General features: G+C 50.2%; 3 protein-coding genes across 3 annotated transcripts; 1 reads left to right on the forward strand and 2 right to left on the reverse strand.

Moving 5' to 3' along the window:
• Positions 1-5301: 5301 nt before the first annotated feature.
• On the reverse strand, positions 5302-6819 carry LOC117849359 (protein ALP1-like). Its single transcript, XM_034730904.2, has one exon. It carries the CDS (start codon positions 6661-6663, stop codon positions 5302-5304), a length of 1362 nt encoding a protein of 453 aa, XP_034586795.2. The 5' UTR covers positions 6664-6819.
• A 325-nt stretch (positions 6820-7144) lies between these two features.
• Positions 7145-8231, reverse strand: LOC140222302 (uncharacterized). The gene is made up of 2 exons (XM_072292464.1): positions 7988-8231; positions 7145-7888 (listed from the first exon to the last, which is right to left on the reverse strand). The coding sequence occupies exons 1-2, from the start codon at positions 8198-8200 to the stop codon at positions 7145-7147; spliced, it is 957 nt and encodes a 318-aa protein (XP_072148565.1). The 5' UTR covers positions 8201-8231.
• A 3647-nt stretch (positions 8232-11878) lies between these two features.
• LOC117847803 (protein JINGUBANG) lies at positions 11879-14004 on the forward strand. Its single transcript, XM_034729089.2, has one exon. It carries the CDS (start codon positions 12051-12053, stop codon positions 13539-13541), a length of 1491 nt encoding a protein of 496 aa, XP_034584980.1. The 5' UTR covers positions 11879-12050; the 3' UTR covers positions 13542-14004.

A 14004-nucleotide genomic window follows, 5' to 3' on the forward strand; every position in this document is an offset into this window, starting at 1 on the left:
ATGACGTCACGAGGCCTAAGATTAATCCGTTCAAGTCAAAGCAAAGATTTGGCATGGCATTATCATTGATTCATAGTAGATGTTAGAAGCTAGATTGATATATAGGGTAAGGATATATAATGAACGACTTGATGGTCTGGCATCTACTAGTAATTATGGATGAGTCAAGTACATACTGCACATAACAGGTGTGCCTGTATCGGTTAAAGTTTAGAGGTAAACCGGCAATAAGGAGCAAGTGCCATTTGCATTCCATCTCACTGCATTTAGGGGGTGTTTCGATACGAGATTTAGGGGGTGTTTCGATACGAGATGCTAAATTTTAGCAAGGCTGCATCGGATGTTCGGATACTAGTTAGGAGGACTAAACATGAGCTAATTACAAAACTAATTGTAGAACGTTTGGGCTGATTCGCGAGACGAATCTATTAAGGGTAATTAATCCATCACTAGCAAATGGTTACTGTAGCACCACATTGTCAAATCATGAACTAATTAGGCTTAGGTCATGTTTGGATACACAATGCTAAACTTTAGCACCCTCAAATGGAGTGCTAAAGTTTAGCACTTGGGGTTGTTTGTATACAGTGCTAAAGTTTAGCACATTGGGTATTACCCTCATTTATGACTGGCTTGGGGAAAAGTGGAGAGGAGAGAGGGGGGGTAGCAGGGGAAAAATGGGCTTGGGACCACTTTTAGCACCCATTAGCACCTTTTAGCACCCCTTGGGTGTGCTAAAGAAAATAGGGATGCTAAACTTTAGCACACCCCTTTTATCACCCTTGTTTGGGAGCCCAAGTGCTAAAAGGTGCTAAAAAGTGGGGTGCTAAAGTTTAGCACCCCCTCTCCAAACAGGGCTTTAATAGATTCATCTCGTGAATTAGACTCCATCTGTGCAATTAGTTTTGTAGTTAGACTCTATTTAATACTCCTAATTAGTATCTAAACATCCGATATGATATGTGCTAAAGTTTAGTAGGGGGAGCCAAATAGGCTTGCGGGGGCACATGGCCCCATCTCACACAAGCCGGCGGGATTTTTTAGACCTAGTAGTTAGGTGATAGAGTCATTGGGTTGTGCCTCGCGGGACGCGAGGGGTCATGTTGAGTGAGTGATGATTGTCTAGGTATTTGCGTACATGCATGCTTTTAGGGACGGAGGAAGGTATTTATTGTAGATGGTATTCATTTTGACTAGTTTAGTAGCATTTTTGGGATGGAGGGAGTATATTGATTCATCATCTGATTTACTAAACTAGTGATTGTGTATCATCAAATAAATAAGTAGAGATATGTAACATGCCAACAGATAGCCTCTCTTCCCTCTTGCAGCGATTATTATTATGGGCACATGTGTGCAATAGCTCGTGTGTTTCATGTACAACAGTTTGTTTACACATAAAAAAAGTGGGTGAGGTAAAGCCAACTGGAGGAGTAGGCAGCATTAGCATTGCATATCACACACTTTGATCATTGATCCCAAGGTAAGGATAGGGAGCATGGCCCCCTAGTCCCAATGCACTGCCCGCCCAACTACAAGATCTTTTTTTCCTGAGAACATCATGTTCATCGGTCATAAACCGTTATCTGATCTGCTAGCTACAAATAGGAAAAACCGTGCGTATAAAAATAGTGTTCATACATGCTTTTGATTGAGCAAAATTAGAGCTTCTAGGCTTTTTTTACCAAGTCTCTTGTGGCCGGTCTAAAAGAATAGAACATTGAACCATCTTTTTTTTCTTTTCTCCACTGGACTAGAAATAAAAGATATATAAACAAATTAGGCTAATGTACCAAAAGAAAAATCCCACGATAAAAATAACATACACAGGAAAGGATATGTATTGTATATCTTAAGGCACCAAAATGGAACACCTTTCGGGTGACATCGGGTCTGAAAAAGGGGAAATGAGCACGCAATAGTCATTGGTGCAGGTCCAATTTCGCTCCTGCAATACGATGTGATGTACTCGTCTTGCTGGCGATCCGACGACCCACAACGTCGATAAATAAGCATGATTTCAACCGGTTGACAATGAACAATTGTGATTTGAACGGGATAGAGTATTAACAATTTCTTACATATAAAAGAGAAGGCTAGGTAAGGCAACTGGAGGAGTCGTAGGAGGCTAAGCACAGTTAGCGTTGCATTGCATCTGACACACTGTGGTCATTGATCCTAGGCCAAGGATAGAGGGGGCATGTATGTTCCCACCAAACAAACCCTACCCCACCAGAAGACCCTCCTTTTTTCCGGAGAACATCACGCCGTAGAGAAGTTTTCTTTTATGTGAATTTAGATACGATGTTTGAAAAAATAAAGCGATACATGCCTTGAATTTTCATGTCATCGATCTCGAATGAGCTAGATGCTGACAACTGGGTTGTACTACATCCAACATGTCTTTTTGTTTTATTCCAAATTTTTTTCCGGATATGATTTTCTGAAATTTGGATACGTAGGACTATCATTTTCTCTACTTGACTACTTCTCTGATGCATATTCATAATATTCTTTTTTGAGCATGCCGTTCGATATAGGATTGGAAGGTGAACTTTATTTTGAATTCAAACGAATTTGAAATCATCTGAATTTATATGTGGTAGCGGTGCACAAAAGATTTCGTCGACCGGTCACCCACCTGTGAAACTCACGGCGTTCTTCAATATAACCTTGACTCCCTTGGCCCCTCGGCCGTCGCGAGTCGCCGTCGCCGTGATGCGTGACGCCTGGCCCTGGCTGGGGATCGATGGCGCGCATCCGGCGAGCGGCGCGCACGACAGCGACGAGCGACGGCCGATCTTTCGGCGTCACGGATGCACGGACAAGGAACGGAGGAAGCACCACGCGGCCGCGTGCGTGCATGCACACGGATAAGGAGCGGAGGAAGCAGAGGGGGCCTCCCCGCGAGCCGCCGCAGACGTACCGATCGGCCGCGCCGGCCGGCGATCGCCGACCCACCATCCGCCGCCGTCCGCCCGCGCCCCCTCGCGTTGCGTAGTACGTGGTCGTCCGGATCCACTGGGAACCTGCGATCGGAGCGGACGACCTCGGCCCCAGGGCACCTGAGACGCGCGGGCAACAGCCAGCACGTTCCTTGCGTATTTGGCAGCATGCGCCCCGTAGCCGTAGGTGTACGTACGTGCGCGGCACGGCAGGCGTACGCGTCCGGCTGGTGCTACACGTCCACGTACGCACGCTTCTCGTCGGTAGAAGCAAAAATCGAATGTAACCGGCCGTGCGTGCGTGGGTTATTGGCTTCGTTCTCAGAGCTCCACCACTGTCCACTCCAGGTAAGGATCGGCGGTTAGTTCGACGGCGACGGCTGAGCCAGTGACTGTGGCCACGGTTCGCGCCACGAGCCACACACGTCCTCTTCGAACGTTGTACTTGCAAAATGTACTCAAATTTAACCTAACAAATTTAAAAATCGAACTATAATAATATATAATTTTAAATTAAAAATAGACAGTATTGAGTTGGATGCGAAAAAGACGTAAGAAGCATGATCCACTACCACCGTATCTACGTGGGCAGGCGCGCCGCGCACACGACGGCCGCGGTTACCGGAGGCGCTGCATCGCGAGAGGAAAGAAACTGACGCCGGCCTCGCCACGGCACCCGCGCCCCCGGCCGTTGGCGTCTCGTCCGCGCGTCGCGTCACGCACGGGGAGGGGCCCGGCCGGGCGGCCGGGCCCCCCCGTCCGTCAGCTTGGGGAGACGTGAAAAGCGCACGCACGTGTGACGTGTCGAGCCGGGCCGCGCCTGATGGGTTGGGTTGGTTGGAGCGCGCGGGCCCATCCACTGGTCGGTCGTTTCCGACCGGGGAAATGGCCGATCGCGTATGGGGTTTGCCTCAGTCTACCGGGCTACGGCCTACGGCTAGGCAGCGGCGTTGCATTTGCATCACAAAGTCATGGCCGCACATGGAGGACCGGGACAGGTGGCGCCGAGTTAACGGTGTGCATGCATTGCATGCTACCAACACGCCCTGTGCCTGTTTGTCCCAGTCCCAAAGAGCCCGATGCCCAGCGTTGCCACTTTTGGCGCCGCTCACCTGGTCGACCCACCACAATCTCTGTCGGGTGCGATCACTGGTCAGTGGTCACGGGAAGAAAAGTGGTACGAGGCCGCCACCAGTGGGCGCGCACGATATGGTGCCTCGGCCACCAACAAAATTGACTTAAAAAAACTCACCGGAAGTTTAGCTATTACTAAAGTTTGTTTAGCAAGTGCTAAATTTTAGTTCATCTAAAGTTTAAAGTTTAGTACTTCCCTAACACTCCTGTTTGGAAATATGGCTAAATAATAGAGATAAAGTTCATGAAAAATCCTTTTTACCCTCTTATCTTCTCACCTACTCTTTTCTCTCTCGTTTTTATCTTTTTACAAACCATTAGTATCCACTAGCTCCTCCCCACCAGCTAATGCTTTTGCATTTTTTGAGTGGGGTAAAATTTAGCTCTCCGAATAGTCCTTCTGTTTGGATGGACTAATGTATATATGAGGATCATATTAGTATTTTGAAGATTTTTATAATAATGACGATGGTAACTGGCGCGGCAGGGACAGGTGGCACGCGGCCGTCGATCTATCAGATTGCTCGTGCACGCACACGCATCACGGGGGATGCAGAGGCCGCGGCGAGCTACAGTGCAGCGCCCCCACCATGTGAGTCCGGGATGATACGTACTGTACGCGCACTAGATCACGCGATCCATCTCTCTCCTCTCTTTTTTCCCCTCTTGTCAGACGCGCGCGACAGCATGCACATGCTCCAATTCGCAGTGGTTCCTTCCAGAAGCTCTCTCGACCTCGCGAGTCCCAGTGCCAATAAAGTACACACGTGCTGATGTTCATGGCCTATGTCACTATGTGCATGCTATATGCTTGTCTCGGAGTACGTGGCATTCCGTGTGTATATGTCCGCCACGTCGGTCGCTGAGAACTGAGAAGGCCTAAGGCTAGTCCCAGTGCAAGGTTTCATGACACTGTTTCCAAGGATGCCACATCATCCCATGAGGTGTGCTCTTGTGAATGAAACAGGGAGTCCCAGTGCACAGTTTCAATACACAGTTTCATAGGCTGTCCTCAGCATTTATTAGTTGCATGCGGTTGTGATCAAGTGTTCCATGTGATTATGTAGCCACTTGTATTTGTTACTTGAAATATATTACACATGAAGGATCTAGCAACATAGTGAAATTTAAATATCAACCAAAAATATTTAAAAATAACTTGTATCATACGAGATAAATTGGATCACATATATTAAATAAATTACATATATTGTAACCGAACTCAAGATATGTTTGGGCGGGCCCTTGACCTTCGCCAGATATGCTCAATCAAATCTTTCTTAAGTTGTTTATGGGTTGAGGTATCTTGAATATCAGCATCATTCTCTAGTATTCTGTCAAACGAGACGTAATCTTCAGGGGAGAATGCTGGTGCTTCAACAGTCGTTGTACTTGGAGTTTCATTCAAATCAAGATTCTCTTCAATATTCTCTTCTGTTTTTTCATCTTCAACTATCATATTGTGAAGTATGATGCACGCTCGGATAACTTTCTCAAGTTCTCCTCGATCATATAGACGAGCTGGTCGCTTCAAAATGCAAAATCGACGTCGCAAGACACCGAAAGCTCGTTCAATATCCTTTCTCTTGGATTCTTGTTCCTGTGCAAATAACTTGTCCTTCTCGGTGATGGGCAAGGATATTGACTTCACAAACACAGCCCATTCAGGGTATATTCCATCAGCAAGATAATAACCGGTGTTATACTGATTTCCGTTGACCATGTAGTGCACCCGAGGAGCATGCCCCTTTAGCTCGTCAATAAATAGAGTCGACTGATTTAGAACATTGATATCATTATTAGAACCAGCAACTCCAAAGAACGCATGCCAAATCCAAAGATCATGAGAAGCTACAGCCTCAAGTATTATGGTTGGAACTTTTTGATCGCCCCGAGTAAATTGGCCCTTCCATGCATTGGGACATCTTTCCCAATGCCAATGCATACAGTCAATACTCCCGAACATGCCAGGAAAACCTCGACTCTCACCAATTTTAAGCAAACGCTCAGCATCTTCCATAGTAGGGCGCCTCAAATAGTGTCCACCAAAAATTTCGATAACACCTTGGACAAACATCTTCATCGCCTCTAATGCAGTACTTTCTCCAAGTTTTAAATATTCATCTAGATGATCTGCAGCACTACCATTAGCCAATTGACGAATTGCCGCTGTGCATTTCTGCAGTGGTGTTAGGCCTTGACGATTAAGAGCATCCACCTTTGTAGTGAAATAATCGGACCACTTGCCTAACTCATCAACGATGCGTAGAAAGAGTGGCCTAGACATACGAAATCTCCGTCGAAAAAAATTTGCTGGGTACAGAGGGTTATCTGAGAAATAATCATCAACCAAATGCTGATGGTACTGCTCCCTTGGCCTTCTGATGTACTTCCTCGGACCACTTCGAGGATCATATGCGGCTTCTTGGAGATCTTCTAAACTTGACTTAAGAAATTGAGTTACCTCATCGATGACATCATCAATAATTTCCTCCTCGGCGAGGAAGTCATCCCAATCATCAGAGAGGTTGCTTGTTGGGTCTGGAGAGTGGTCGGCAGAGAAAGAATCATCCTGTTGCTCCATATATAAAGTGGCACAAATGTACTACGTTGGTGTACCATCAGGGCTGCATATATAGATAGCAGCTCTGCTGCCGTTTCATACCTATCAGTCCAGTTCAGCATTCACACTAGCTGTCGTTTCATACCTATCATTTCAGTTCATCATTCACACTATCAATTCAACCATCAATTCAGCATTCACACTATCAGTTCAGCATTCACACTAGCATACACACATACAGCCATCAGTTCAGCATTCACATAAATCATGCATTCACACTATAAACAGCACTCATTCACACTGAATAAAAACAACATTGGTACTGATATTCAGAAATCACAACAGTTTAAAAACAGCATTGGTCACAGATTAAAGACTCCCATGGTTGCTGCATAAATCACCACATTAACAGATTGCTCAATAACAAAATAAAAAATAGGGACACACAAGTATTAGTTAGAACAGTAGCATTGGTCACATATTGATCAAGAACAAAAACACTTCACACTTCATTGTCACTGAAAAGTTTCTTCTCCATCATCGCCAGTGTCTTCTCTCTTCTAGCCTTTGATTCTTCTGTCATCTGACTAGTATCTTGGTGAAGCAATGAATCATAAACTTGAAGCATTTTTGCTTCCTTTTCCTCTTGTGCTGCCTTCAGTCTCATCCTTGAGATTTCAAGATGTGCCTCTGTTGTCTTCGCACGCTCTTGAGTAACCGCAACTATCTTGTCTATATTACCTCCTAAGATTGCAAATCCTTCAATCACCTCTTCCGTCTTGCGCTTGCTATTGCGTCTTCCGCTTGCCTTGGCTGCATCTCTCCCAATTGGACGCTCGGTCTGTATGTCATCATCAATATCAATGGGAGGTTGTGATTCATTCTTTTCTTTCTCCAATTGGGCAACATGTGCACACCATTTAGGTTCATTCTTGAGAGTCCTCCACCAATGGATCAAAGTGAAAGGCTTCTTGTATCGTTCTGTATACAATGCAAGTGCCTCATCCATCATCTGATCATCAGATGCCCCACTTTTGTGAACTCTATTGACCTTAGTCCAACATCCATTGAAGTCAGCGATAACTGTCTTCAAGCGTGACCAATGAATCTTCAGTTGATTTGTGTCCCTTTCACGACCTGGTGCTGCGTTCTTGTTGAACTCTTCAGCGATATCATTCCAAAAACTATTGTATTTCTTGTCATTCGCTCTTATTGGGTCATTAGAATTGTTCAGCCACGCACTCGCCTACAACAAGAAATCAGAACTAATTATGAAAAGGAACTTCTCTTTGTTGTCCTACTCGCCTACAACAAGCAATTAGAACGGTAAGAATGAGACTATTACCAATCGAACTTCCTCTTCATGCGACCAATGCCTTCTCTTTGCTGTCCTACTTGTCTCGACACCGGAGTCACCATCAATGTCAATGGAGACTTGAGGTGTGGATTGTTCTTGTGCCGGTGGTGGCGGTGACGGAGAAATTGGTACAAAGTTATTAGTAAGCCCAACGAGATGGAAATTGTGGTCCGGTGCAGCAAATGGTGGTTGTTGTAACATATTTGCATAACCTGCCCTGAAATATAAATACACGAAGGATCAGAGACATACTTCTTTTGTTTTCAGATAATCCAATAAATACAAGTCAGCATTCCTTTGCTAAACAACTAAATTTTTCCATAAGGCTAATTGACAAGATGGTTCTTTCAGAATAGCACAATGATGCATCACAATGCAGGAGAAAAACAAACAAGCTATATGATGCATCACAATGCAGGAGAAAAACAGTAGTACATCCCAATTAACATGGAAGCAAGAGAGGATATTTTCTCATTCCAAGTGTTCATCACTAAGTTCGAAATGTGGCAGGTGAAGCATCCGAGAACTGTCTCAGACATTTGCTGAATATATGCTCTGTCGTAACAAGGAGAGAGGTTCAAATCATTTGCAACAAAGTTCACTTTAATGGATAAACCACTCCATGTCCTTGCGAGTAGTGTTGTTTCAACCAAACTATAGCTTTTGCTTCTTTCCCTACCACTTTAAGTTTTCATGTTAATTCTGTAAAAGTTTATCTAAATTGGATTAACCAAATGATTGAATAAAACTATAGCTAGATAATTTTTCATCTAGGTAAACAATGCTGGCTTACTAGAGCACAAGCGTCAGACTACAGCAGAAGGGTAAGTGATATCATGCTCCATTGTTGTTTCCGTTGGCTATTTGCAACCAGCCTATACATTTATATATCCTATGAATTACTTAGCCTGATAATTTGAAGTTGTACAATCTACTATTTGGAAGAGCTGCAAGATGCTGGACTGTTGTACACTTTTATCACTGAAAGTGAATTAGCTCTATAAGTTCTGAACAGCTTTGTACAAAAGCCACTTTTTTAATTCCTGTGATGTGATAATATAATGTCAGTCTTCATCCTTCTTATGTGTTAAAATCTTCAGTTCAGCCTAATAGTAGTTGATTAATCTAACCCTCTGGGGGAGTTGGTTAATTAATCGATTATATAATGTGCGGCGGACCAGATCACGGGGAAGGCCCTGATGCTTGACGAGATCATCAGCTACGTACAGTCACTGCAGCACCAGGACGAGATCTACAAGATCTTACCAGGGATTTCTGAATCCGGGAGTGAATCCTGGAGGAGGCGGCGGCTGCCCAGCAGCAGGAGGCAGCGGCTGCCCAGCAGCACGCGGTGGCGGCGGCCCAAAAGGAATCGGCGGCTGCTGCCCAGCAGCAGGAGGCGGCGACGGCCTAGAAGGAATCGACGGCGGCGCTGGTGATGGCGGCGGCGGCTCCTTCCGCTTCCTCTTCTCCCGAGTTGCCATCGTTGGTACGGCGAGAGGCGCTGGCACGGGCGGGAGCGCGCAGGAGGCGCGGGAGCGCGCGGGCAGGAGCGCGCCGGCGGAGGATTTTCTTCGGTGACGCACCGGATCCGGCGGAGGAAACGAAGACGCCTCAGTGCGGTGTCGTGCGCGTACCGAGGGGCTTGAGTGCCTGGGTAACGGTGCGTACCTCGTTTCATCTGGATGAAACTGGTACCATCTCTCTCCTCTTCAATTTCTTGCCACATCATCACAAAAGCTGACGTGGCAGGCAATTAATGTGCATGAAACTCCTATGAAACTCTGCACTGGGACTAGCCTAACTTTGCTCATGCTATCTCGCAGGAATAATCAATGCACGGCCTAATTTCAGTTCAACCTGTCACCTGTGTGTGGCCCTGCACTAATCCAAATCTAATTTCCCTGCATGGCACAGATACTAGCTGGAGCTGGGTGTATCTCGCAAAGTTGATTCTGCCTTCGGCCGCTTGGGTTACAAACCAGCGAGCGACGACCTGCGCGCTGCTGGCCCCACCACTGTCTTGGCTTCGTGGCCCGCGCTGCGAGCGGCCGGACAGAAGAGCGGCCCGCCGGCCCTGCTGCGCGCGAGCAGGTGCGTGTTTTTTTTTTCTTTTCAATTTTTTTTCATAGCACTTTTGTACAGTGTAAATAGTGTATATGCGTATAAGTTATGTATATAAAGTATTTAATAATATTTTCTAAAAGTTGTGACAAATGTTACATATATAAGTTATGTTATGTATATCATAAAAAGTTTAAGTCGTTAGGAAAAAATTATGTGCATAGGCTACAACTTCCAAAAAAGAAAACTAGGTATTATCTTTTGCAGTATCGTACTCAGAAATTGTACATATAAGTTATACTTGCTATTAAAATTTTCTAAAAAATATTTCTTATTACGAAGTTATGCATCGTAACTATGTGTATAAGTTATGATATTTTTGAGATGGAATTTCAAAATGGAAAGTTCGGAAAGTGGAATAGGCTGTCAGGATTTTGAGCGCGGGCAACCCTCCCGGCGAGCGCGCGCTGATTAGCGTGCCCCGGTGTATCTGCATCACAGTTCCTATAGTTCCATCCGAATCTGTTTCAAATACGAGCCGACGTGGCACTATTATTACCGACCGACGGACCTGCTGATCATCCGTGACGTGGTGTACGCAACTGCACGCATCGCCATCCCCGAAACAGGCGGTGGTCCTCCACGGTTCCGTTCGCACGTACGGGCATGCCGAAACGTAGTATACGCGAGATCGCCGCCGTTGCTGTGCCGTGTGACCCCAACGTGTTGCCCCCGTGACGACGGCGGGCGTCACATGTTCCCCGTTCGCAATTAGCCTGACACCGATAAAATTAATTATTGGCCAATTATTAGCGTATCCATCCGCGCCTGCACTGCACGTACGCGTCCCCGTCTCCCAGGTCGAGACGTGACGTGGCACCAGCGTCTTCACATCTACGGAACGGATGTCAAATCCGTACGTGCACCCAGAAGATTCAAGTAAACTCGCCGGACCGCATCGAGATTTACCAGAGTGTGCACGGAATAAACGTAGATCGCCATCTTCTAGCTACCTAGTGGATCAATTCGCACATGATCGAAATAAAATCCGGTCAAAATGCTCGCCGCGCTGCGCATTCGTGTTTGACCCGGCCCAGGGCCGCCCGGCCGCAGGCGCAGGTCAAACCCGCCAGGCAGGCAGGTTTCCCTCCGCTAGCCGCCGCCGCCTCCGCCTGCCGGTTTCCCTCCGCGGGCTTGGGCCTTGGTGGTGGCCAGGCTTCGCTCGCTTCGCCAAATTATTAACCGCGCGCACGTGTGCTTACGCTAGTAGTACGCGTACCTTCTCGATCATCCCCGGCTTAATTTCTAGTGGCCTCCGCCTAATTAGCGTCACCTCCTTGCGCTGTAATTAAGCCCGGCGTTGACACTGCGTGCGTAGTGTGAGTTTTTTTAGTCAACGAAAGCGGTAAAAGGCAAAACGAATCCGTGACGGGAAATTTCCGAGCGTGCATATTTAATTTCTACCACTTTAGTATATTTCGCGGCGCGTGACATGTGGCCGTGTACGGCGTATGGTAGCGTGCTCGCCGCAGACCCGTAAGCTAGGCCCACCGGCCGGTTGAGTCGAGTACGTCGAGTGCACTGCGCACCTCACCACTACTGCTCGGCTCGCAAGGCGGCAATCATTGTACTGACCGTCATCGCGTCCCGCCACGCGTCCCACTTACCCCCCCATCGGACCGCGCACATACGCTTTCCCGCCAAGGCAGCAGCCGCCAGCCGGGCCCATGGCGCCGAGCGGCCGCAGCCGTCCACCTGTCACAACGGCCTCCCCGGAGACCGTACAACCGCCCCCGGCCTTCTATTTATACCCCTCCCCCACCTGGCCACCTCCCGATCACCGCTCAGCTAACCCGTTGGAAAATCATCACAGAATCGCGAGCGCAGCTCACAAGACAGACGACCTCGCTTCTTCTCTTCTCCCTGCCGGCAGCCTCTCCTATTCTTCTTGCTTCGACTGTTCCTGCGACTCCAGACTGCGGCGGCCATGGGGAACCACAAGAAGCTGCTGCAGTTCCTGCGCCCGGACCCGGCGGTCGCGGCGGCGCCCAAGCCGCCGCCGCCGTCGTCGTCCGATGACGATGACGACGACTACGCGTGCTCCACGCCGACCACCCCGACCACCGGCGCCACCACGCCCACGACCGCGACGACCAACTCCGCGCCCTCGTCGCCGTTCGCCATGTCCCCCTGGACGCAGCTCCCGGGGCTCGGCTTCGGCGCCGGCGATGGCGACCACCACGGCGCCGCCGGCGACACAACCAGGACCGGGCTCCTCGGCTCGCTCGTCAAGGCGGACGGCCACGTGTACTCGCTCGCCGCGGCGGGGGACCTCCTGTACACGGGCACGGACTCCCGCAACGTCCGGGTCTGGCGCGACCGCCGCGAGCTGGGCGGGTTCCGCTCCTCCAGCGGCCTCGTCAAGGCCATCGTCGTCGCCGCCGACGGCCGGATCTACACGGGCCACCAGGACGGCAAGGTCCGCGTGTGGCGGCGGGCCTCCTCGCCGCCGGAGGACCCCGCGGCCGCCGCGCACCACCGCCGCGTGGGGTCCCTCCCGCGGCTCCGCGACGTCCTCAAAAGCTCCCTCCTCCCGTCCCAGTACGTCGAGACGCGCCGGCGCCGCGCGGCGCTCTGGATGCGGCACTTCGACGCCGTCTCGTCGCTCTGCATCGACGCCGCGGCGGGGCTCATCTACTCGGGCTCCTGGGACCGGACCTTCAAGGTGTGGCGGGTCTCCGACTCCAAGTGCCTGGAGTCGGTGATCGCCCACAGCGACGCCGTGAACGCGGTGGCGGCGGCGGGGTTCGACGCGCTGGTCTTCACGGGATCCGCCGACGGCACGGTCAAGGTGTGGCGGCGGGGGAGCCGGGGGAGGAAGGGCCGCGACACGTGGCACGCCATGGAGCGAGTGCTGCGGGAGGGGGACAGCGCGGTGACGGCCATCGCCGTGTCCGTCGAGGCGCGCGTCGTGTACGTCGGGTCGTCGGACGGCGCCGTCACGCACTGGCAGTGGCGGCGCGGGGCAGCCCCCGGGGCCGCCCCGCGGAACGGCGGCGCGCTGCGGGGCCACAAGATGGCCGTGCTGTGCCTCGCCGTGGCCGGCCGCGTCGTCGTCAGCGGCTCCGCCGACCGGACCATCTCCGTGTGGCGCCGCGAGGAGGGCGCCGACCACGCGCGCCTCGCCGTGCTCAGGGGACACACGGGCCCCGTCAAGTGCGTCGCCATGGACGAGGAGGAGGAGGAGGACGGCGCCGCGGGCGCGCCCCGCCGGTGGGTCGTGTACAGCGGCAGCCTCGACGGGTCCGTCAAGGTGTGGCGCGTGTCGGAATCGGACGGCGGCGCGCACGAGGACGCGATGACCCCCGCGCGGACGCCGGCCGCCGCGCGCGCGTGGAAGGGCGCCTCGCCGTCGCCGCTGCGCGCGTGGACGCCGTACGCGGCGACGCCGGAGCCGAAGCACATGGGCGCGGCGTGAAGCGACGACAAATGCCGCCGCTCGCGGCGCGGCACCGGGCGTGCGCACCGGAGTAGAATAGGCTAGGAAGGCTGGCTGTAGGTACACGAGGGTGTACGTACGTAGAAATCGATTTTTCATACGCCGTATCTACGTATATGGCGCAGCGTGTATTTTTTTTATAATCTGGTTGGTAGTATTTCTCCAGCTGGTGGGACCGTGACGTGGACGCCTTGGCGTGTGTGGTCGCGATTTGGTCGGTGACTACCAGCGCGGCCCGTGGGCCCGGAGGAGGAAGGTGTGAGAAGGGGTGGAAGCTCCCAAGCAACCCTGCTGGCGCGGAACAAGTTGGGAACTTGGGAGATGTGAACGTTTTTTGTGTGGTTTTTGACCTTTTTTCTTCCGTTTGCGAGAAAAAGATGTACAGATTGTTTTTGCTTGCGAGCAAAGGAAAGATGGAAAAATGGTGGTTGTTTTGCTCTCA

The sequence above is a fragment of the Setaria viridis genome, chromosome 3, assembly GCF_005286985.2.
Source record: "Setaria viridis chromosome 3, Setaria_viridis_v4.0, whole genome shotgun sequence".
Lineage (NCBI taxonomy): Eukaryota > Viridiplantae > Streptophyta > Magnoliopsida > Poales > Poaceae > Setaria > Setaria viridis.